Raw genomic sequence first — 22095 nt, forward strand, 5'->3', positions numbered from 1 at the left:
ATAATGAATAGAATGGTATGCTTTTTATTGTAAGAATTTCAGAGTACAGATTCTCTTTAAAGGAGCTTAAAAGCCAAAAATTTGGTATTTAGAGGAGGCAGTGGTGGACTTACCTCCTCCAAGCAGACACAACACGACTGTACATTCAGTCTATTTATTAACAAACTCCAGATAAAACAAAGCAACGCGTTTCACGGGTCAGCGCCCGCTTCCTCAGGCAATAGAAAAAGGAGATACAGCATCTAGCAAAACAAACAACACTCTGCGCCATATGTAATGTGGTGCTCTTTTTCAACTGTGAACATAAACCTCAGTAAGGGAATTCCCATTGAATCTTAAAACATTGTATAAATACCTATATTGTAAATGATAAGCAAAGTGCATTACACATGTATATGCCAGACTGTAAAGTAGAGTAGATATTAACCAGAAGTGGATGGGCCACTTAGGTGAGCTGATCAGCTGAAACAATTTAATTGCAGTTTTGTAAACTGGGAATCCCTATTCCATATCTAGCATTTGAGAGAATTGTTCATGAGAGAACTGTTCATAGGACAACCCAATAAAACTTTGATGGGAACCAAACATACTATGCTGAGTCCTACAACCAGTCTGTAGGAACGCTATAAACCAATGTAGCCACCATGATGACCCCACCACATATATAACAAACATGGTAAACCTGACAACCTCTTCCTGATAAATAAGAGCAAGTACCATGTCTCCGTTCCTGCCCTTAACAAGTGCAGCCACCATAACCCTCAACAGAACAAGTGCACCTACCATAACCCCCAACAGAACAAGTGCAGGTATCATATCCCTCAACAGAACAATCGCAGCCACCATAACCCCCAACAGAACAAGTGCAGCCACCATAACTCAACATAACAAGTGCAGCCACCATAACCCTCAACAGAACAAGTGCAGCCACCATAAACCTCAACATAACAAGTGCAGCCACCATAACTCACAACAGAACAAGTGCAGCCACCATAACTCAACATAACAAGTGCAGCCACCATAACCCTCAACATAACAAGTGCAGCCACCATAACCCTCAACATAACAAGTGCAGCCACCATAACCCCCAACATAACAAGTGCAGCCACCATAACCCCCAACATAGCAAGTACAGCCACTATAGCCCTCAACAGAACAAGCGCAGCCACCATAATCCCCAACAGAACAAGCGCACCTACCATAACCTTCAACAGAAAAAGTGCAGCCACGATAACTCTCAACATACCAAGTGCAGCCACCATAACCCTCAAGATTACAAGTGCAGCCACCATAACCCTTAACAGAAAAAGTGCAGCCACCATAACTCTCAACATAACAAGTGCAGCCACCATAACTCTCAACATAACAAGTGCAGCCACCATAACGCTCAACAGAACAAGTGCAGCCACCATAACCCTCAACAGAAAAAGTGCAGCCACCATAACCTTCAACAGAAAAAGTGCAGACACCATAACGCTCAACAGAACAAGTGCAGCCACCATAAACCTCAACAGTACAAGTGCAGCCACCATAACCCTCAACAGAACAAGTACAGTCACCAAAAGCCCCAATGTAACACGTGCATCTACCATGATCCCCAATGTAACAAATGCATCCATCATGACACCATCCCTACCTTAATAACAAGTGTAGCTACCATGACAAGAATACAACCCATAAGAATCGCACATGTCAAGATACCACTCTTCCTTCAAAACAAGTGCAGACACCATGACCCCTTGGGTAAAATATGCAATCATTGTGCATTTACACCCAATGTAAAATGTTTAGCCACCATGATACACTACTAGCTATAAAACGTGCGACCACCATGACGCCATTCCAGCCCATTACAACGACGGCACCAAAGACATAATTCCCACCCGTAAAAAATGGAGCCACCACGACACTATTTCCCCTCATAAAAAGTGCAGTGAGCATAACCTTTCTAACGGGTACTGCAATGTCCACCTTCCCTCCAATAACAAGTTCTGTAACCATGGGACCCATTCTCACCCTAATGCCAAATAGCTCAGTGTTGGGCACTACAGTATCATAACCGGTCCTTCCTCCTCTTTGGGCAACTATCCATTGTCATACACATACGTTACGTACTGTTGAAGTCATCTTGTGTGCCATGAGGTGTACTTGTGAGATGTAAGACAACCGGGTCCGGGATAGAGGAGAGGGATGGTGAGGAGGACAATCCAGACCCCACGCTGGAGGTGGTTATAGTCTTACTCTTGCTTGTTGTGGGTTTGATGGGTGAAGGGGGAAAGCAGCTATTATGGACACACAGGAGGATAGATCCCAATATCAATGAGGAGAAGTGTATAAAGTAAGACTCTCTAAAGGGCCCCAGGTTTCCACCTACTGCTCCTCAGGTGGTTACAACACTGTCTGTTTTCTCTACAAAGGCATTGAAGAGTTGGAAGTATACAGAAAGTTAATTGGGAAAGTTTGCATCTATCCCTGCACTCTGGTGACACCTAAATCAGCACCCCGATTAGCATGCCAATGGTGTGATGGGTGCTATTAATGCGCTAATTGTGCTTGTAATTGTTTTAGATTTGTTCTTTGTTGACTGTCTTAACACCTTTAAATTCCCAGAACAATAATCAGCAAAGAAGCCCTGTATAATGTTCTGCAAATATGCATGTTTACATTTCTCTGCATTGCCTAGCAATTGGTTTTTAGTGTCTGCAATGCTAATTGATGTAAGCTATGATCTTCATGTTTACAGAGTAGTTATGTCTTATGGAGCCACGATAGCTGTGTTCCTTCTCATTTCTTCTAAATTAGAGGTCTGTAAATATCGCACCCACTACTGTACTGTATAATGAGACAATCAGAGACTTCTTTGGAAACTTTCCTTAAATCTTTCAAGCCTCAGAATTCAGAGAGGGTCATTTTTTATTAAGGTATTCACTAGTAATTTATTTTAGATCTTCCATGCAGCTGGAATTTTTCTCTAAAAAGTTTCAATTTTTATGTTAAAGAGAACCTGAACTGAAAATAAAAAGTCAAAATAACCATACACACGTCATACTTACCTCCTGTGTAGTCTACTCCTCAATCTCGTTCTCCTCTTATGCGTCCCATTTGTGCAGTGTGATCAATGGCATTCTCCTTCTTCCATTTTAAAAATGGCCATTACTCCATGACAGCTTACTGGTCAGCACACTGTTAAACTGTTATATCACCCACTTGAGCCATAGGGAAACATGGACTTCCCTTTGCACATGCATATGTAACTGACAGCTGCTGATATATAACTGACAGCAACTGGTATATTTCAGTTCTGACAAAATCTTGTCAGAACGGGAAGGGATCACTGTAAGAAGAAAATGGTGAGCTTCTGAGAGGAACTGATGGTGAGGGTAATATGTAATATTCATTTGCAACTACGGCAGGTGTTTATTTTTTTATAATTTAACTTGGTTCAGGTTCCCTTTAAATATTCTGAAAATATTAATTTCAGCGGTTTTATTGTTGCCTAAGTCAAAGTGGCTGTCTTTAGTCATTCAGGGCTGCATGCAGCGCCTAGTGGCCAGTGCCAGGATTATCCAACTAGCTGAACACTCTCAGATTTGATCTTCTCGGCGCAGATCTTTCTAGCACAAAGCTCTTTCCTTTGGCTGCATTGTCTAACTTACTGAGTTGAGTATTTGGTAGTGATGGTGTTGGGATGGACTGAGTGTTTGTAACTTCTTTTAAATTTTGCCGGTCGGAACGTAGTGCTAGGCACTGTGTTGGCTATATTGGGCTTGGACAGGGAATATTCTTCAGTAGAACAGACTGGTATACAAAATATGGCAACATATAAAGTAACTTAAAGAGACTCTGTAACAAATTTTTCAGCCTTAGCTCTTCTATCCTATAAGTTCCTATGCCTGTTCTAATCTGCTCTGGCTTACTGCAGTCTTTCCTAACTGCACTGTCTCTGTAATAAATCAATGTATCTTTCCTCTGTCCTGTTTGTCGGGCTAAGGCTTGATTGTGTGGAATGTGCAGGGCTGCTTGTGATTGGTAGAAGCAATACACACCCTCTGCAGGCCCCCTGCACACTCTGAATGACTCACACACTATGCTTAGCTGAGCCTATTAGAAGCTGGTTAGTTTGTTTGTAAACACTGCCTAAAACTGTTAATTACAAGCCAGGATTGCAGCAGAGAGTGGCAGAAACAGCACAGAGGGGCACAGGAGAAAATAATGAATAGAATGGTATGCTTTTTATTGTAAGAATATTAGAGTACAGATTCTCTTTAAAGAGGGACTGTAGTGAAAATAGTGCAATGAATAAAACTGATTATTTTTTACAGTATTCATTTATAAATTATTTGGTCAGTGTTTGCCCATTGTAAACTCTTTCCTAACCCTGAATTACATTTCCAAATTTATCACAGGCAGTGACCAGGGCCGGATTTCTACTCTTTACCGCCCAAGGCTACTGTCAGCAGCTGCCCCCCTTCAGTTAAGATAGCCAGATGACCCCCTCTAGTATAGGTGGCCAGATGACCCTTCCCTCTAGTATAGATAGCCAGATGACCCTTCCCCATCCCTCCAGTATAGGCAGCCTGTTGACCCTTCCCTCCACTATAGGTAGCCAGATAACTCTCCCCCCCCCCCTTCAGTTTAGATAGCCTGATGACTCCCCTTCCCTCCAGTATAGCTATCATGGTCACCCCTTCCCCCATCCCTCTAGCATAAGTAGCCAGATGACCCTTCCCACACTTCCATATAGATAGCTTGATGACGCCCCCTCCTTCCAGTATAGGCAGAAAGGTGATCCTTCCCTTCCCCCAGGTATAGCCTGCTGCCAACCCGCCCTTGATCCTGTAGTGCTCCTAGGCCATGGTCTATGTGGCCTTGGCTTAAATCTGGCTCTGGTGGCGACATCTTTAGTCCTGTCAGGTGCAGCCCTGCAGATTGTTTGTTTCTGAGAATTCCGAAGCCAGTAAGAATAATGCCTGCTCTCTCAGAATTGCCTGGGAGGAGAATCCAGCATAGCTTAACAGCCTAGGCTAAGCATCACTGGCGGGGCTACATACCAATATACAGCAATGTATAGATATAGGCAGTGATTCTGATGCTGAAACCAGGAAAATTCCAGCAAAAGTGGGTATCCTGAATAATGCACTGCATTCTACTGTATGCCCCTACAGTCACTCTTATTGCACTTTACAAAACTTATTTCACAGGCAGATCTCCCACTTCTCAATTTGGAGAGTGTGTGGTCTGCTGCCACTAGGAGGTACACAGTCCTGTCACTAAAAACGGGAAGTATCAAACATCCAGACACCACCTTGATTAGGAAAACTGTGTGCTCATGATGCTAATAACAGATGTATAAACCATTGAGAAAAAGAAAAAAGTTCCATCAGGCACTGCAGCTGATTTGTATTTAATTGAGATTCAGGCGTGATATGGATCACAATATATGTATGTAGTGTAGTGGCTGGATGGTGTACTGGTTAAGGGCTCTGCCTCTGACATGGGAGACCAGGGTTCGAATCTTGGCTCTGCCTGTTCAGTAAGCCAGTAATTCAGTAAGGAGTTCATTGGGCAAGACTCCCTAACACTGCTACTGCCTACTGAGTGCGCTCTAGTGGCTGCCTCGCAAACGCTTTGAGTCCGACAGGAGAAAGGCGCTATACAAATACTGCCATTATTATTATTATTAATATGTGAATTTCTGGTGTTCATAGGTAGGTGCAATAGTCATAAGCAAACATTTTGTGCTGAGATGACAAAGTCAGTATTACTGCATAAGATAGATGTCCTACCAGATCAGAGGGTGGTGGTGGTGGGAGCAGGGCAAAAACCGGTAGCCTAACCTCCGTTTCGCACGGCGGTGCTTCTTCCGAGGCTGATCCACTAGCAAGGTGGATCAGCCTCGGAAGAAGCAACTCTGTGCGAAACGGCCATTAGGCTACCTTTCTGTGCCCTGCACCCACCACCACCATCCTCTGATCTGGTAGGAGATCTCCCACTTCTTCAGGTATTTTGGTACTAGTAGCTACGTTACCTCCTTATGAGTCTGTACTCACTATATACCTCACACAGGATTTTTTTTTTAAATGTTCTTAAATGTTTTGCAAAATTACCCTTTTTTATCTATAATGTGTGACCTGCAAGATCCAAATGCATTCCATATACCTGAGTATAGACAGGGTCATTCACCTCAGCTTTAGGCATAGTGGTTGTCTTTGCAACAATGCTGGTTTGTAAGTATTTTTTTTATCTTTTCTACTCTACGTTTTCTATTGTTCAAACATGCCGTAATTTTCCCTTCTGTTATTGAGGTCCTTGGCTTTCTCTCAGTACTTCTCAGAAAAGTAGTTTGGAGGTCATCTCTTTTAATATTTTTCCACCATTATTTTAAGACACAGACATGTCACCATTTGCTGAATACAGAATAAACTATAATAATGTGTTTTGTTGGTACATTAATAACAGCATCCTGATCCCTGTTTGAAACATGTTTTTAAAATATTCCCATTGGTTTTGAAGTGTTTCCTCCCTTCTCTTGTAGTAAATTGGCCCCCTGTATTCACTTTGTATACGTAAATCTTTATCGGCAGCTTAGCAGACAATGAGTATCAGTTAGGGTCGGTTCATATTGGTTTTAAAAACGTATCCGTGGCTCAGTTTTTTAGCCTGGACCAAAACCGGAGACACGGATACCAATGTTAAAAATAGCGTCCATCTTCACAGACTTCAAAAACCAGATCCACGGGATCTGGCTTGAAAAACTGAACAGAGAGTCCAGATTTGCTGGGACTTCATGGACCGTGGTTACACAGAGGGGTAGTGAAAAGAACTACAAAAACGGATCTCTCTCTACACAGGCTATTTTGCACACAAAGCAGGTGCCAAAACAGATTGCCTGAACTTCCTTCTCCTCCCCTCAACGTCATCAGCTGGGAGAGATGAGTGTGACAAGGTGGGAGAGACAGGTGTGCTCCAAAAACAGGTTCTTCAGACAATACACTAAATAAAGTCACTCCCAAAATCCTACCCTGTACATTCCAAATGTTCTTATATGGTTCAACAATTGTTTTTTTTTACAGCATAACCACTCCCAATTCGTTCCTATTGGCTATAATCCACTCCCAAAATCCTCCCCACTACATTCCACATGTCCTTAAATGGTTACACTACTGTTTTTTTATCCATAACCACGCCCACTTCCTTCCTATTGATCAACATTTACATATATATTGTTTATTTGCAACAAAAGCCCTCCCATTTCCTTGCTATTGGCCAATATCAACAGCATAAAAAAAGACACGTTTTCTGCAGTAAAAACGGAATAGAAACAGATAGGAAACGGATGCTCTTTTTTCCAAGACAGATACGTCTGCCTTCCGGTTTTTGAAGACCATACCGTGGATTGCTCTTCTGCAACCGTACCTAGTGTGGACCGACCCTTATGCTATGTATATGCGCAAGATTACTGCTGCCTGAAGTGATAAGGTGTGATTATTTCCTGTGACAGTTTACTAGAGATCCCTGAACAGTCATGTCGATGGGCTTCAGAGAGGAAGAGCAAACAAGCAGCGGGAGTCCCTCATCAACTTGCAGGGGGAGCTACAAAAGCAGTCAATTACTAAAGAAACCAGGGATGTCAGGGGACAACTATTCTCATTAGACTGTCACCCAAAAGAATCACAAACAATTGTTTTGGCTGGTAAAAATGTAATTTATGTATATAGCTTAAAGGAGGGGTCATATTCTTGCATACTGAAACAGGGATAACAGTAATAATGTAAATATATTCATTATTAATCAGAACTTCATTTTGAGACTGCAAAACGCCGAAACCACATGTGTGAACAGGCCTTCAAGCTTCAACCTTAGCACAATTATTCTCCTAGATCTGGTAAGTGTCTGGTTGCTGATTTCATTTTTTGTTTGAATATAAGCTCCTTGATTAGCTGTCATATAAAACATGATAATGTTAGGTCCGAAACCACAGACTGTCAGTGCTTTATGCTGCAGTTTTCTCAGACAGATTCAGACTATGCCTGCCTCCTTTTGTTTTCAACAGCCAGGTGATGAAATACACACAACAGTAGCAGTTCCACCCACTGTTCTTAGAATTGGCTCCGCTGAGCTTATCTGCATATGGTCGTGTGATCAGAATTTTAAAGGAGTTATCAGGCGAAATGGACAAAATGAGCTTTACTCACCTGGGGCTTTCTCCAGACCCTTGCAGCCGACTGTCCTACGCCGACCGCTCCGCTCCCCGCCGCTGTCCCGGTCATCGAGCACAGTGCAGAGGCCGATCCTGAGGTCGTCCGCACTGCGCCTGCGCTAACCACCGCTGTCAATCAAGCCCACGTTGTACGTGGCTTACTGCGCAGGTGCAGTAGTTCTGAAGACGCCTCATTATGAGCAAACTAGTGATACATCTAAACCAGGGGTGCTCACCCTTTTTCGGCCTGTGAGCTACTTTACAACCTGCCGAGTCCTCGAGATCTACCCACTTCCCCCCGCCCCGCAGCTTCAATAAGAATTCTTCTCCTCACCCCCACCCCCTCACCCCCAAGTCTAGCGAATAGCTGCAGAAGCTAATAGCCTAGCGAATAGCTGCAGCTCCACAATCCTCCCCCCTTTAAACATAGTAAATAGCTTCAGAATCCTCCTAAAACTATTTGCCCAAATTGCTCTGCGCTTGCCTGGCAGCCTGGAGGGGAGAAGAAGCTGCGCACGCAGGCAGCCTGGAGGGGAGGAGACTCTGTGTGAGTCACACAGCCTGGAGGGGAGGAGACCTGCCTCCTCATTTGCTCCTCTCCCCTTTAGCCGCTCCTCTCCCCTCTTCTCCAGGATGCTGCTAAGGCAGCAAAATCTGACAGCTGCGGATGCGCGGCTTTAGATTGTGAGAGGATGCGGCCAAGATCTACTCAGCAGGTGGTCATGATCTACCGGTAGATCGTGATCAACCTATTGTGTACCCAGGAACTAAACTGTGCTGTGAGCATCGGAAAGTTGTGTTTGAATCTGTCTTCAGCTAGTGGTTGAGAAAGGGTAGGGAAAAAAGTGGAGAACTGTTCAAATACTTTAACAGCCTGATGCCAAACTTGTGGTCCTTCAGTACTTGCTGTACAGCCATCGGGTGCCTCAACAAAATGCCTGGTGACAGATAGCTCTACGCTGATCAGCCAAACTATTTAAACAAACAGCTTTGTATTGTGTGGTTCCTCCTTGTGCTACTTAGCTCCTCTCTATTCTAAGAAGAACTCGTCTACAGAGATGGAACAAATTAGGGTAAAGAAACAAAACAAACAGAACATGGATTTCACACATGTGCAAGCCTAGTGCAGCAGCACAGACACTCGTGCACGGTTGTACTTAAGAGGAGAGGAGCTCGGGCTCGGCCCAGATCTCACAACCGACAAGCTTTTGTTGGATTTCCTTTGGAGGTTCACCAGCGGTAACGGTGGGTCCAAAAGATAGCATGGAAAGCCTCTACTGGATCCATAGGCTACCTTCTTCTTAAGTGAGTATCCATTTTCTTGACCCAAGGTTCACATGACTCGAAGTGCCGGTACGACACGTAGTCTGTTGTGGAGGTTTTTTACCTAATTTTGCCCTACTTTTTTTACCCTAATTATGTTTCATCTCTTAAGGTAAGTTCCTTCTTTCCTCCTATTCTTCACCACGACCCCCTACAGAGGTTGCTCTTAGCTTGGGCTGTTGCGGGTTTTTGAAAGCCCTAGTTGACCAAAACCGTACATTTATTTTCTGGAGTGTGACCGAACTTTATTAAAACACCTACCTCCACAGGGTGGTTGGACTCACCGCACCAAAGCTTTGTACCGTGGTTACCATTCTCCAACCTAGGTTTGTGAGTTCTATTTTTATTGTCTCTATCTCCAACACTTAATTTCACATACTACACCATAAGGAGCTCCTGTTTTTTCCTATGCTTTTTCCCCTTTCTGAAGATCTACATGTTTTTCAGATCCCTAACAAGTTTTTAACAGTGGATGCCTGGAGAACAGGTGAACAGGTGTGTGAGGCCTTTGAGAGTTGCCGGTGCCTAGTCTCAGCCGGATTGCTCTAACGGCTTAGGAAACATCCAAACCAATGAAGAGATGGCAATGGCATTGGTTTGGATGTTCCCTAACAAGTTTTTGATTGGACTAGATCTAGAGAACTTGGAGACAAATAGAAATAGAATTTATCAGAGCAGGCTGTTCTCCTTCTTCCAATGCTCTATGATGCAGCAATGATGCTCACATGCCTACTGTAGGTGGTTTTGGTGGCAGATGTGGGTCAGCATGGGTTCTATGGCTGTTCTGTGGCTTCACAACCTCATATGCAGCAGGAAGAGATATGCTCCATGTCTTGACACCTCACTGTTGGGACCAGCACTAAGATTGTCAGTAATTTGTGCTATGGAACCAAACAGGTTAGTCTTCTGCCAGGGGTGTAACTAGGGGGGAGGAGCCCCTGCGACTGCAGGGGGACCCCAACTACTAACCCTCCCTTACTCTGATACTCCTGATCAGGTGTTTTTGTGGCTACACATGTTATGGGTGTGAAGGTCCTGATGGCCACACTTGTTTTATGACCCTTGTATGATGGACCCCCAGGATGTGAGGGTCACCAAGGGGAAAGGATCTCTCCTGTAACATGTTTTGTCGGCTGCGGTGGAGCTGCAGACTGGCAGTTCTGCCTTGTCTGCTTGCAGTCGGTTGCGCATTTGCAATACGCCTCATTGTCATTTACAATCACTCTGCAGTTCAGAGCAGCTCAGGATGATGTCATGATTTCTCCCATTGCTTGCTGCAACTGAACTGCAGGCAGATAGCCCTGGATTTCCTACATGCATGTTGCTGCATCTGCATGTATTTGTTCACAGTCAGCCATCAGATCAGACTGGCTCTGGATTGAGTAATTACCATTTAGCTGTGTGGGAATTTGCATATTTACATGCCTGCATCCATTGGCTAATGTCCACATAATAGTCTGCCTCCCATTTAAGACTCCGCCCGACATAGCGTTCAGCTACCTTAGTTGATGCCGGGTCCATACTATGTGGATGCTTGCTGGTGACTAGTAGTTAACCTGCTTGCTCTGCTTCTGAGAACGTAACTATAAGCTGCGGTTGCTATTAGTTACGCTCCAATCTGTAGTCCTGTCTTGTATCTGTATGAATGCTTGCTATCGCTAGGGCAGCGTTTAGTCTTGCAAGCATTCTGTCTGTCTTTCTGTTATCTGTCTTGTTACTTAGCCTGAGGCTCAGACGGCAGACGCCCTGGGCAACAGTCAGTCAGTCAGTCTGTCTGTTCGTTCTTTGTCTTGTTACTCAAACCATAGGCAGTGCAGCATCGCACTGCACTACCAATGTGTCTTATTTGTAGCGATATCGGAAGCCCACAGCTGAAGTTGCTCTGGGCAACCTTTGTAGCCTCTTACATTATCCAGCTACTTAGCCTTGTTGCTCTGGGTGGTCAGAAAGTATACCCCCAGGCATTACATAAAGGATACCCGAAGTGACATGTGACATGATGAGATAGACATGTGTATGTACAGTGCCTAGCAGCACACAAATGACTAGGCTGTGTTCCTTTTTTTCTTTCTCTGCCTGAAAGAGTTAAATATCAGCTATGTAAGTGGAGTATTGTAATTTCTTGTAAAAGTAGAAAATTATACCAAATTATGAAATTATAGCTAACACAAATGTGTAATTGTTTTACATGAATTCATAATTATGAAAATGTCTTCACCAAAATGATCGTGATTACAAAAACTTGTGTATGGTCGTAATTATGTGCAATTTTGCAAACTTTTTTGTGATTGCGATTCTTTATATGTAATTTTTGTAATTAAAAATGTATGCATAATTATTTGTAATTTTCAAATCATAATTTGCACATAACGATTTTCATTACTCCTGGTTTCTCTGTGTTTTTTCTTTTTTGGTTCCTGGAGTTCATCCTTTGAATTTCCTTCCCCGGATACACCCATGGTTTCACTGCAGGTCTCTCTATACCTAGTCGCCAGTCGAGCAGGTTTCGTGCACGAGTGGCATCATTCTGCTGGCTATGCGCTGGCTTTACATGTACATGCCCAATATCCTCAGGCCACAGCCAGGAGTGTGGCAGGGAGAAACCTACTCAACTGGCGTGGGCTCCATTAGGGTCCAGAAAGTCTCTGGACCATCCAAAGGCTTCCCACTATTGAGATAAGTATCTAACATTCGTTTTTGAAATCCCCTAGGGTGTAATTTAAAACTAGTTGACCACTAAGGGGTTTTTCTCCTTATTGACCATAGCAATTTTCACATTTCAGTGCTCCCCTCTTTCATTTGCCATTAACTTTATCACTACTTATAACAACAAAATGATCAATAGCTTGTTTTTTGCCACCAATTAGGCTTTCTTTGGGTGGTACATTTTGCTAAAACAATTATTTTATTCTAAATGTATTTTAATGGGCATGATAAAAAAACAATGAAAAAAAACTCCCTATTTCTCAGTTTTCAGCCTTTATAGTTTTCAAATAATACATGCTACTGTAATAAAAAAAACACATTTTATTTGCCCATTTTCCCCCAGTTATTACACCATTTAAATGGCCCTATCATAATGTATTGCGACAATATTTTACTTGGAAATAAGTGTATTTTTTCAGTTTTGCTTTCGTCACTAATTACAAGCCCTTATTTGCATCAGAGATAATGTGTAGCACTTCCTCTTAGCTGTCAGTAGTTTGACGTGCCAGGCCAAGATCCAGCAGCACTCCGGATCACACTGCATGAAGTAGAGAAGCAGTCGGCACCATCCAATTCAGTAATGCTCTTTTATTGAAGTAAAAACATCTCAGCAGATAACAGCGATGTTTCGAGGTAAGCACCTCTTTATCAAGCTCATGCTGAAAGTATGTCACACATAAATCATTCAAACACAGGTTTATATACTAAGCATGATTATGCAGCAACCAATCATATGATACTACACTTCTATCCAATCATAATAGTCCGTGAATTGTCGGACCTGATGGGGAACTTAGGGGTTGGTGCCTCATAGGTACATTTGAATGAAGTCCCTCCCATCCCCAAACACCCACCTTGGTAAACCGCCGCGGCCCCTGCTGCCCGTCAGTCACCACCATCTCCTCCTATCCAACAAATAAACGTTGCTGTTATCTGCTGAGATGTTTTAACTTCAATAAAAGAGCATTACTGAATTGGATGGTGCCGGTAAGGGCATAATTAATTGGGTATTTTAGGAATTTTTATTTATAGCGATGTATGTAGGTGCAATTTTACTATTTGGCCACTAGACTCAGACCCCCCCCCCCCCCCACACACACACACACACTTTATTCCTACTGTGTACTGTACACTTGCGTTACAGAAAGTGACGTGTGTATATTTTACTTTTATTTTTGTCAATGACAGCCGGCATCTCATTGATGTTGGTGACCATTGATCACAGTCACTTTGATCAGTGAATGGGAACTGTATTCCCATTCAATGATTAGTGTACTAATGGGCGGCGACAAAGGCATGCGCGGGAGCGCACATGAGCATGCGCAGCAGGCAACCCTTGCAAGGTACGACCATCTACGCCCCTAGAACTTTAGATGAAGTCCTGCAGGGCGTAAGTATACTGTCCCGGGGCTATAAAGTAGTTAAAGAGGAACTGTAGTGAAAATAATATAATGAATAAAATTGCTTTTTTATAGTATTCATTTATAGATTATTTACTCAGTGTTTGGCCATTGTAAAATCTTTCCTCTCCCTGATTTACATTCTAAAATTCATCACAGGTGGTGACACCTTTAGTCCTGTCAGGTCATCTCTGTGGAATGTTTGCTTTTGAGAATTCCGAAGCCAGTCAAAATAATGCCTGGAGGATTCCACCTAGCTAACCTGAGCATCACTAGGAGGGCAGGTTACATACAGCAAGATATAGATACAGGAAGTGTTTCTGGTGCTGAAACCAGCATAATTACCATAAAAGTGGGTATCCTGAATAATTTACTGCATTCTACTGTATGTCTCCACAGGGAAGCAGGAGATTTGGGCGCATGAGACAAGTGGACAAAAAGGGCGCCCCATTCACTCCCATTATAAATATCGTTTACCGGGCGCCGAACAGGGAAAAAAAGGCACCGGAGATTATTAACGTTTTAACAAACGTCGCCCGGAGATTTTTAAGGATTTATAACTATGTTTGTGATGATTTAACTTTACAAAATGAGCCCGTGACGAATAACGTTTATAAAGATACTAAATCACTATTTCTAAAACATTTCTAAAACATTATTATTCACCCAAAAAAATTAATTACATTTTTGTATTTACATTTTTTATTTATTAATCTCTGTAAAACATTATTATCCATAGGGGGTCTTAGGTTTAGGCACCAACAGGGGGGTCTTAGGTTTAGGCACCAACAGGGGGGTCTTAGGTTTAGGCACCAACAGGGGGGTCTTAGGTTTAGGCACCAACTGGGGGGTCTTAGGTTTAGGCACCAACAGGGGGGTCTTAGGTTTAGGCACCAACAGGGGGGTCTTAGGTTTAGGCACCAACTGGGGGGGTCTTAGGTTTAGGCACCAACAGGGGGTCTAGGGGTTAGGGATAGGTACAGGGAGGGTTTTAACAAACGTAAATATAAGTTTCAGTTTACAAATACGGAAGATTAACGTTTTAAGAATTGCCGATCTCATACACATTATTTAGTGATTTATAAATTCTTAAAACACTATTTCTAAACGAAATTCTACACAATATTTTAATAAACGATAATACTGTTTATCGTTTACACCACGCGACCTTTTTTCCCGACGCCCTTTTTTGATGTACGCCTCCACAGTGCCTCTAAATAAATGGAGCATAACTGAGAGCTTTATTCCACTACTTCAATTCGGTATTTGGAGTGCATGCGGTTCACTGGCTCTTAAAGTGGACCTGATCTCTTGCACAGACAGGACAGAAAGAAAACAGAGAGAAATACACCCGGTATGTATTAAGAGAGTTTAGCCTGTCTAATTTTCCCCTCATCTGTGACTAATCACAAGTGTAATTTCATCTCTCAGCTGGCTGCCTCGGCAGAGCAGCTGATTTGTAAACACAGGATGTTAACCCTATGTCTGCTTCCATGAAAGCAGGAAGTAGACACAGTGCAGATTTACTGCAGGATTCGTATCAGCTGTAACAAAGAAATGATTTTCTTTAAGGCTACTTGCAGACCAAGACATTGCATTAGGTGCCACGTTAAGGTCGCATAACGTGCACCTAACGCATCGTATGGTGCTGCAAGAGAGGACGGTAGAGTGAGCCGCGTTGGGCGGCTCTATCCCTATAAGGTCTCCCAGAGTGGCGCTGATTGGCCGGCGGGACCACGTGATGCGGAGCGAGACACCCTGCATCACGTGGTCCCGCCGGCCAATCAGCGCCCGCCAGTGCAGTGAATATTAAGTAGCCATGTGCGCGGCTACTGTAGCTGGCTTCCCCGCCTCCTCTCCGCCCCCCACTGCGCATGTGCAAACAGTCTAACGCGGCTATAGCCGCTCTAACGCCGTAGCATGCTGCACTTTCCCGACAACGTGCAGCGTTACATGTAACGCAACGTGGGCTGTGTGAACAGCCCACTTGTGTTACATTGCTGTGCGTTGGGGGAGCGTTACTAACGTGCGCCTGTAACGTCCCTGTGTGTAAGCAGCCTAAAGGTTATTATGCTGTAGTTCTTTTAGAGCAGAGAGGAAGTTCTGAGTTCAGGTCCTCTTTAATGTAACCCACAGTCCCCTACTTGCGGTGCAATGCAATTCAATTCTGGTTGAACTGCTATGGCAATGCTTGCTGCATATTCTGGGTAGTCAAAAAGACATGGAGAAAAAAAGTCTGGCACTATAGTGTTTATTGTACAAAAAAGTATCACATGTGGTGAATTAAAGTGCATCAGCAGGCATGATATACATTGATTGATTATGCAATGAGAAAAATGCATCATTGTGTCTTGAAATTCGGCTCGGTACAGGTGGGAGGCAGCGGTAGTGGGTGCCACTGGCTGCACGGCCTAACGACTGTTTCGCAAGGCTTGCGCCAGGCTTTCTCAAAAAACACTTTATGTATATCATGCCTGCTGATGCACTTTAATTCACCACATGTGATACTTTTTTGTACAATAAACACTATAGTGCCAGACTTTTTTTCTCCATGTCTTTTTGACTGCTTTAGGACTCTCTCCTCTGCTAGTCTTGAGCTCATAGTGTACTGGGTGCTACATCTGTTTTTGACTGCATTACTCCGAGTGCCTGCTTGCTCTCCCATACACTTGCATTTTCGGGGTGACTGCCATTCAGCGCAACTGAGGCCTGGTGCACACCAAAAACCGCTAGCAGATCCACAAAACGCTAGCGGTTTTTGAAACTCTTTTTCTTATTTTTATGAAGCGTTTTGGTAGCGTTTTGCGGTTTTGTGTAGCATTTTTTGGAGTTTTTTTGTGTAGCAGAATAAAATATTGTTACAGTAACAGCTGTTAAGGCCCGTTCACATTTAAAATCGCAGAACGCCGGCGATTTCCACCGACGTTTTTCGGGAATGATTTTCCCCGCGATTAGCGTGGAAAAATCACTGGACACTGCGGCGGTTTTGGAGCGATCGCGATTAGCGTGCTATGCACGCTAATCACGATCGCAAATCGCGGAACGCTCGTCGCCGGCAAACCGCTGCTTGCGGTTACCGCTCTGGTGTGAACCACCCCATTGAAATACATTACCCAAGCGTTTCCACAGCCGCAAGCAGATCTGAAAACGCTCCAAAACCCGCTTGGGGTGCACCAGCCCTGAATGAGGTTTACAGCTGCACCGCTATTGGGTAGAAAATCCCACAGCAAGTGCAGTGGGGGGAAAAAGAGCGCTAAAAGGACAAATGGAACTGCAGGGTTTTTATCACTTAAAATGAATATTTCATAATCTCGCCAAAGCTCAGTTAAATATAATCTGGGAGTGCCCTGAACTCTCTCCAGGATATTCGCCTGTTTATATAGTCCTGCTGCTTACAAAGCCACGTGCACAAGTTAATTATATGTGGCCTATCGCTGAGGATTTATCAGACTCACAGGCGATAAGAAGCAAAGAGTATTATACAGGCACCGTATTATACAACACCGGCATTCCACTGCCAGAGACAGGAATCAGAGTCAGACTGGAAGAGGGGGAGGATCCATACAACAAACTGTGCATTACTCATTTATAACTGATTATAAAATAATAATAATATTAATAATAATAACTAGCCGACCCGCGGCGTAGCATACGCCACGTAAGAGGGTAGAGGGCAGGAAGGGGGTATTGGGCACATCGGCAGGGAGGGGGGTTGGACCCCCCCTCAACTAGGTCCCCCATGTGTGCTCTATCTCCAGCTTAAGCTCAGCAGGAACCCCCCCCCCTCAGCTGGGTCCCCCATGTGCACTCCCCATCCAGCTTAAGCTCAGCAGGAGCCCCCCCGCCCCTCATCTGGGTCCCCCATGTGCACTCCCCATCCAGCTTAAGCTCAGCAGGAACCCCCCCCCACCACCTGGGTCCCCCATGTGCGCTCCCCCTCCTGCTTAAAGAGAACCTCCAACCTAGAATTTAACTTTATCCCAATCAGTAGCTGATACCCCCTTTTACAAACAGACCATCAGGGGGCGCTGTATGACTGATTTTGTGCTGAAACCCCTCCCACAAGAAGCTCTGAGTACCGCGGTACTCTGGACAAACTGCCACAATGTAACAATGTTCATAGACAGGAATCAGCTATTTACAGCTGTCTCTAACAGCCAAAACAGCTAGAGCAGCTACATAACCCGCCCACAGTAAAAATGTCACTATGTAATAAATGTCAGAATGTAAATTAGGGAGAGGAAAGATTTTACAATGAGCAAACACTGACTAAATCATTTATACATAATTATGGTAAAAAATGAAGCCCTTTTTTTACTACATTATTTTCACTGGAGTTCCTCTTTAAGCACAGTAGCAGCCGCCACTATTAGCAAGAGGCAGCGGGCGGGGATGACTCACCTCTTCCGTGTTCCATCATGCATTCCACTGTCGTCACTTCCTGCCAGTGGCGTAGCTAAGGAGCTACGGACCACGATGCAAGTTTTACAATGGGGCCCCCCAAGCACTCTATACGTAATAATTGATACGGCGGGACAAAACCTGCCAATGGCAACTATAGTGTCAGAGGTGCAAGAAGGGATGGGGAACAGTATGTTAATGATAACCACTATTCAAAGTATCTATAGAAGTGATTATTATGAGCACAGGACCAATAGAAAGCTAAAACTGCAACTGAGGGAGGGCCCCTCGGGGCCCCTCTAGCCCAAGGGCCCCAATGCGGTCGCTACCTCTGAACCCCCTATTGCTACGCCCCTGCTTCCTGCAATGCCACACATTGTATTGGTGTAATTTGCCTTTTTAAAACAGAAGGAAATCTGCAATAATTCAGCTATAAGTGAACATTTGTGGTTACCCACAATGCACTGCTACTAAATATGCAAATTGCCCCTTTTCCCCCTTTGGTAAGCCAAGCAAGCATCCAGAACCGCTGGTGTATAGCAAGCATAAAGCTTTAAATTTTACACAGTCATATCAAACCCACATGTAGACAGCCTGTTTCAGACTTTTGGTCCTCATCAGTACACGGCAGGGATTGATACAGCTGTGTGAGATAGGGCTTGGACCAGTACAACAGAGTACCCAAGCAGCTCAGGGTGATCCAAACCACTCGGAATGTATAGGTGGATAAAAGGGACCAAAAAGACCTTCTACTAAAAAAAGCAAAGCTTGGTGTAATTTGCCTTTCTAAAACAGAAGGAAATATGCAATAATTCAGCTATAAGTGAACATTTGTGGTTACCCACTTTGGGCTCTATTCACAAAGATGACAAAACACCGAAAAATGTTACCGAAAAATTTCCGCCAGCGGTAAACTCCGCATTTTTTCCACATTCACTAATATTTTCCGCATGTTTTCCACATGCGGGAAAAAAGATGCGGTAACAGCCATTATTCATGCGGAAATCATGCGGTAAAAAGGTCGCATGAAAAAGTGTTTAAAAAAGAATGTTAAAGTGCAGCAAGCACAGCCCATAAGCCTCCAGACTTATTAAAGTCAATGGGATGCGGAATATCTCACCTACTACTTGCAGGTGATAAAAAAATCGGTAAATAACGACGAAATGATGCGCCTGAACATTTTTGAGAATTGATTTTTTATTGCGGAAAATACCGACTTTTGCGGAAATTTTTCCGCATGAATCCCGCACTTTTTCGCATGCGTAAAAAACATGCGGAACATTTTGAGAATGTCAACTTGACTGTATTTTGGTCGCAAACTTCCTGCATGTACTTTACCGCATGCGGGAAGTCATTGAGAATAGAGCCCAATGCACTGCTACTAAATATGCAAATAATTCCTTTTCACTCTTAGTAAGCCAAGCAAGCATCCAGAGCCACTGGTGTATAGCAAGCCTATAGCTTTAAATTTTACACAGTCATATCAAACCCACATGTGACAGCCAATTTCAGCCGTTTGGTCCTCATCAGTACATAGCAGGAATTGATAAGACTGTATGAGATAGTGTTGTCCGGATCATGAACTATTCGGATCTTTGATCCGAATCTATTTTGTGAGTTGAATCATCCGAATCATCAAAATGAGTGATTCGGATCGCAAAAGTGGCGGGGCCGTGAGTGACACGCCCCCTCTCAGCAGGCAGCGGGGTCCTGGAAGCAGAGCAGAGATGGATCGCTCTGTTGGAGGGGAGCCAGCCTTGCAGGGAGACAGGTAGATGAGAGAGAGGGGACATGGGTGCCACTGCCAGATATGTGTAGAGCACACATACTGGCTATAACCTGCTGCTCATTATAGGCTGTCTGTTCCGTAGTGCTGCACAGTGAACACATGGGAAGGTTTTGGCTCAGCTCAGCACAGCTCAGTAACTTTGCAGGCTCTGTGATTGCAGCACAATATGATCCTCCTGCACTGCTCTAAACTGCACTTCACTTCTGGGAATGCTTCCTATCACTGTGCGACGTTTGCATTCAAAGTACACAGATGAACATATAGGTGAAATACATGTAAAGCATATGATTGCAGCATGTGGGTATTGTGTGCAAGCATTTCTGCTCCCTGCTGGTCCCTCCTCCCATCTCTGTCCACTCCCTGCCCTCTGTCCATCTTCTCCCCTTCTCTGTGTGTCCACCCCCCTCCCCTTCTCCTGTCCACAGCAGGGAAAGACCTGTCCTGCTATTCATTTCACCCCCGAATGCTTCGGTAGTAAAATGATCCGAGATTCGGATCAAAGATCCGGATCTTTTCAATGATCCGATTCGAATCATCCGGATCATTGAAAAGATCCGAACTTCCCATCTCTAGTATGAGATAGGGCTTGGACCAGTACAACAGAGTAACCAAGCAGCTCAGGGTGACCCAAACTACTAAGAATGTATAGGAGGAAAAAAAAACAAAAAGACCTTCTACTAAAAAAAGCAAAGCTTGGTGTAATTTTCCTTCTTAAAACAGAAGCAAATCTGCAATAATTAAGCTATAAGTGAACATTTGTGGTTACCCACAATGCACTACTACTGAATGTGCAAATTATCCCTCTTTGCCCTTAGTTTGATATGACACGACTTCTTCTTCTTGCTTGGACCAGCCCCTTCTTCTTGCTTGGACCGGCCCTGGGGGCAGGGCGCTACTTCTTCTTCTTGCTTGGACCGGCCCTGGGGGCAGGGCGCTACTTCTTCTTCTTGCTTGGACCGGCCCTGGGGGCAGGGCGCTACTTCTTCTTCTTGCTTGGACCAGCCCCTTCTTCTTGATTGGACCGGCCCTGGGGGCAGGGCGCTACTTCTTCTTCTTGCTTGGATCGGCCCTGGGGGCAGGGCGCTACTTCTTCTTCTTGCTTGGACCGGCCCTGGGGGCAGGGCACTACTTCTTCTTCTTGCTTGGACCGGCCCTGGGGGCAGGGCACTACTTCTTCTTCTTGCTTGGATCGGCCCTGGGGGCAGGGCGCTACTTCTTCTTCTTGCTTGGACCGGCCCTGGGGGCAGGGCACTACTTCTTCTTCTTGCTTGGACCGGCCCTGGGGGCAGGGCGCTACTTCTTCTTCTTGCTTGAAGGTTGAGGCACTTACTCTATTATATATATAGATAATAATAATGGCGCGCGCGGCGAGAAACACAGACCTAGAGCCCGTTTTTAAACGGGCTTAGATTTGCTAGTTATTAATAATTTAATACATATTATTATTATTATTAAGGATGATCAATGAGATGCACATATTTATGAGTTTATGCTGAATTATGTTCATTTTATGCAAATACTGTATATGCAGCTTGAAAATTGACCAATCAAGACCCACCCAGGTTTAAAATGATTGGTCCATTTTCAAGCTGCAAATATTTGCATAAAAATTTACATAATTCTGCATGAAATATTTGCATCTCAGAGATCATCCTTAAAGGACAACTGTAGTGAGAGGTATATGGAGGCTGCCATATTTATTTCCTTTTAAACAATACCAGTTGCCTGGCTGTCCTTCTCTGCGTCTAATACTTTCAGCCATAGACCCTAAACAAGCATGCAGCAGATCAGGTGTTTCTGACATTATTGTCCGATCTGACAAGATTAGCTGCATGCTTGTTTCTAGTGGGATTAAGGCACTACTGCAGCCAAATAGACCAGCAGGGCTGCCAGGCAACTGGTATTGTTTAAAAGGAAATAAATATGGCAGCCTTCATATCCCTCTCACTTCAGTTGCCCTTAATAATGTTACTGGATAGAGTCCTATATCTGTGACTGTAGATACATTTGAAAAATGTTACTAATTAGCAAAGCAGACATCACAGCTATGGGGGTGGGGCTCACAAGGGGCGGGATCAGCGATGGTGTGAGTGGAATATAATACAGCCTGTTTACAAAGACGTGAAAATTCTGTCTACCCGAAAAATGCAGTTTTTTTGTTTTTTGTTTTGTTTTTTTCAGAAAAATAGCAATCAACAGAAAAGACAATTGCTGCAGCACCATCGCCATCGCCCCTTTTAAACAACCAATATATACAGAAATTGTCTGGGTGCCGC

At 44.0% G+C, this 22095-nt stretch overlaps 1 protein-coding gene across 4 annotated transcripts in view; it reads right to left on the bottom strand.

Moving 5' to 3' along the window:
- The window catches only part of FIBCD1 (fibrinogen C domain containing 1), a 392313-nt gene that overhangs the window by 358706 nt on the left and 11512 nt on the right, over positions 1-22095 (bottom strand). The window contains exon 1 of one of the 4 annotated variants that reach the window (XM_068248848.1): positions 13084-13130. The exons of the other annotated variants lie outside the window; for them this stretch is intronic. Coding sequence (XP_068104949.1) covers positions 13084-13128 — 45 coding nt within the window. The 5' untranslated portion in view covers positions 13129-13130. Of the gene's footprint in view, positions 1-13083; positions 13131-22095 lie in introns of those variants that run through there. 4 annotated transcript variants of the gene reach the window in all.

This window comes from Hyperolius riggenbachi, chromosome 8 (genome assembly GCF_040937935.1).
Source record: "Hyperolius riggenbachi isolate aHypRig1 chromosome 8, aHypRig1.pri, whole genome shotgun sequence".
NCBI lineage: Eukaryota > Metazoa > Chordata > Amphibia > Anura > Hyperoliidae > Hyperolius > Hyperolius riggenbachi.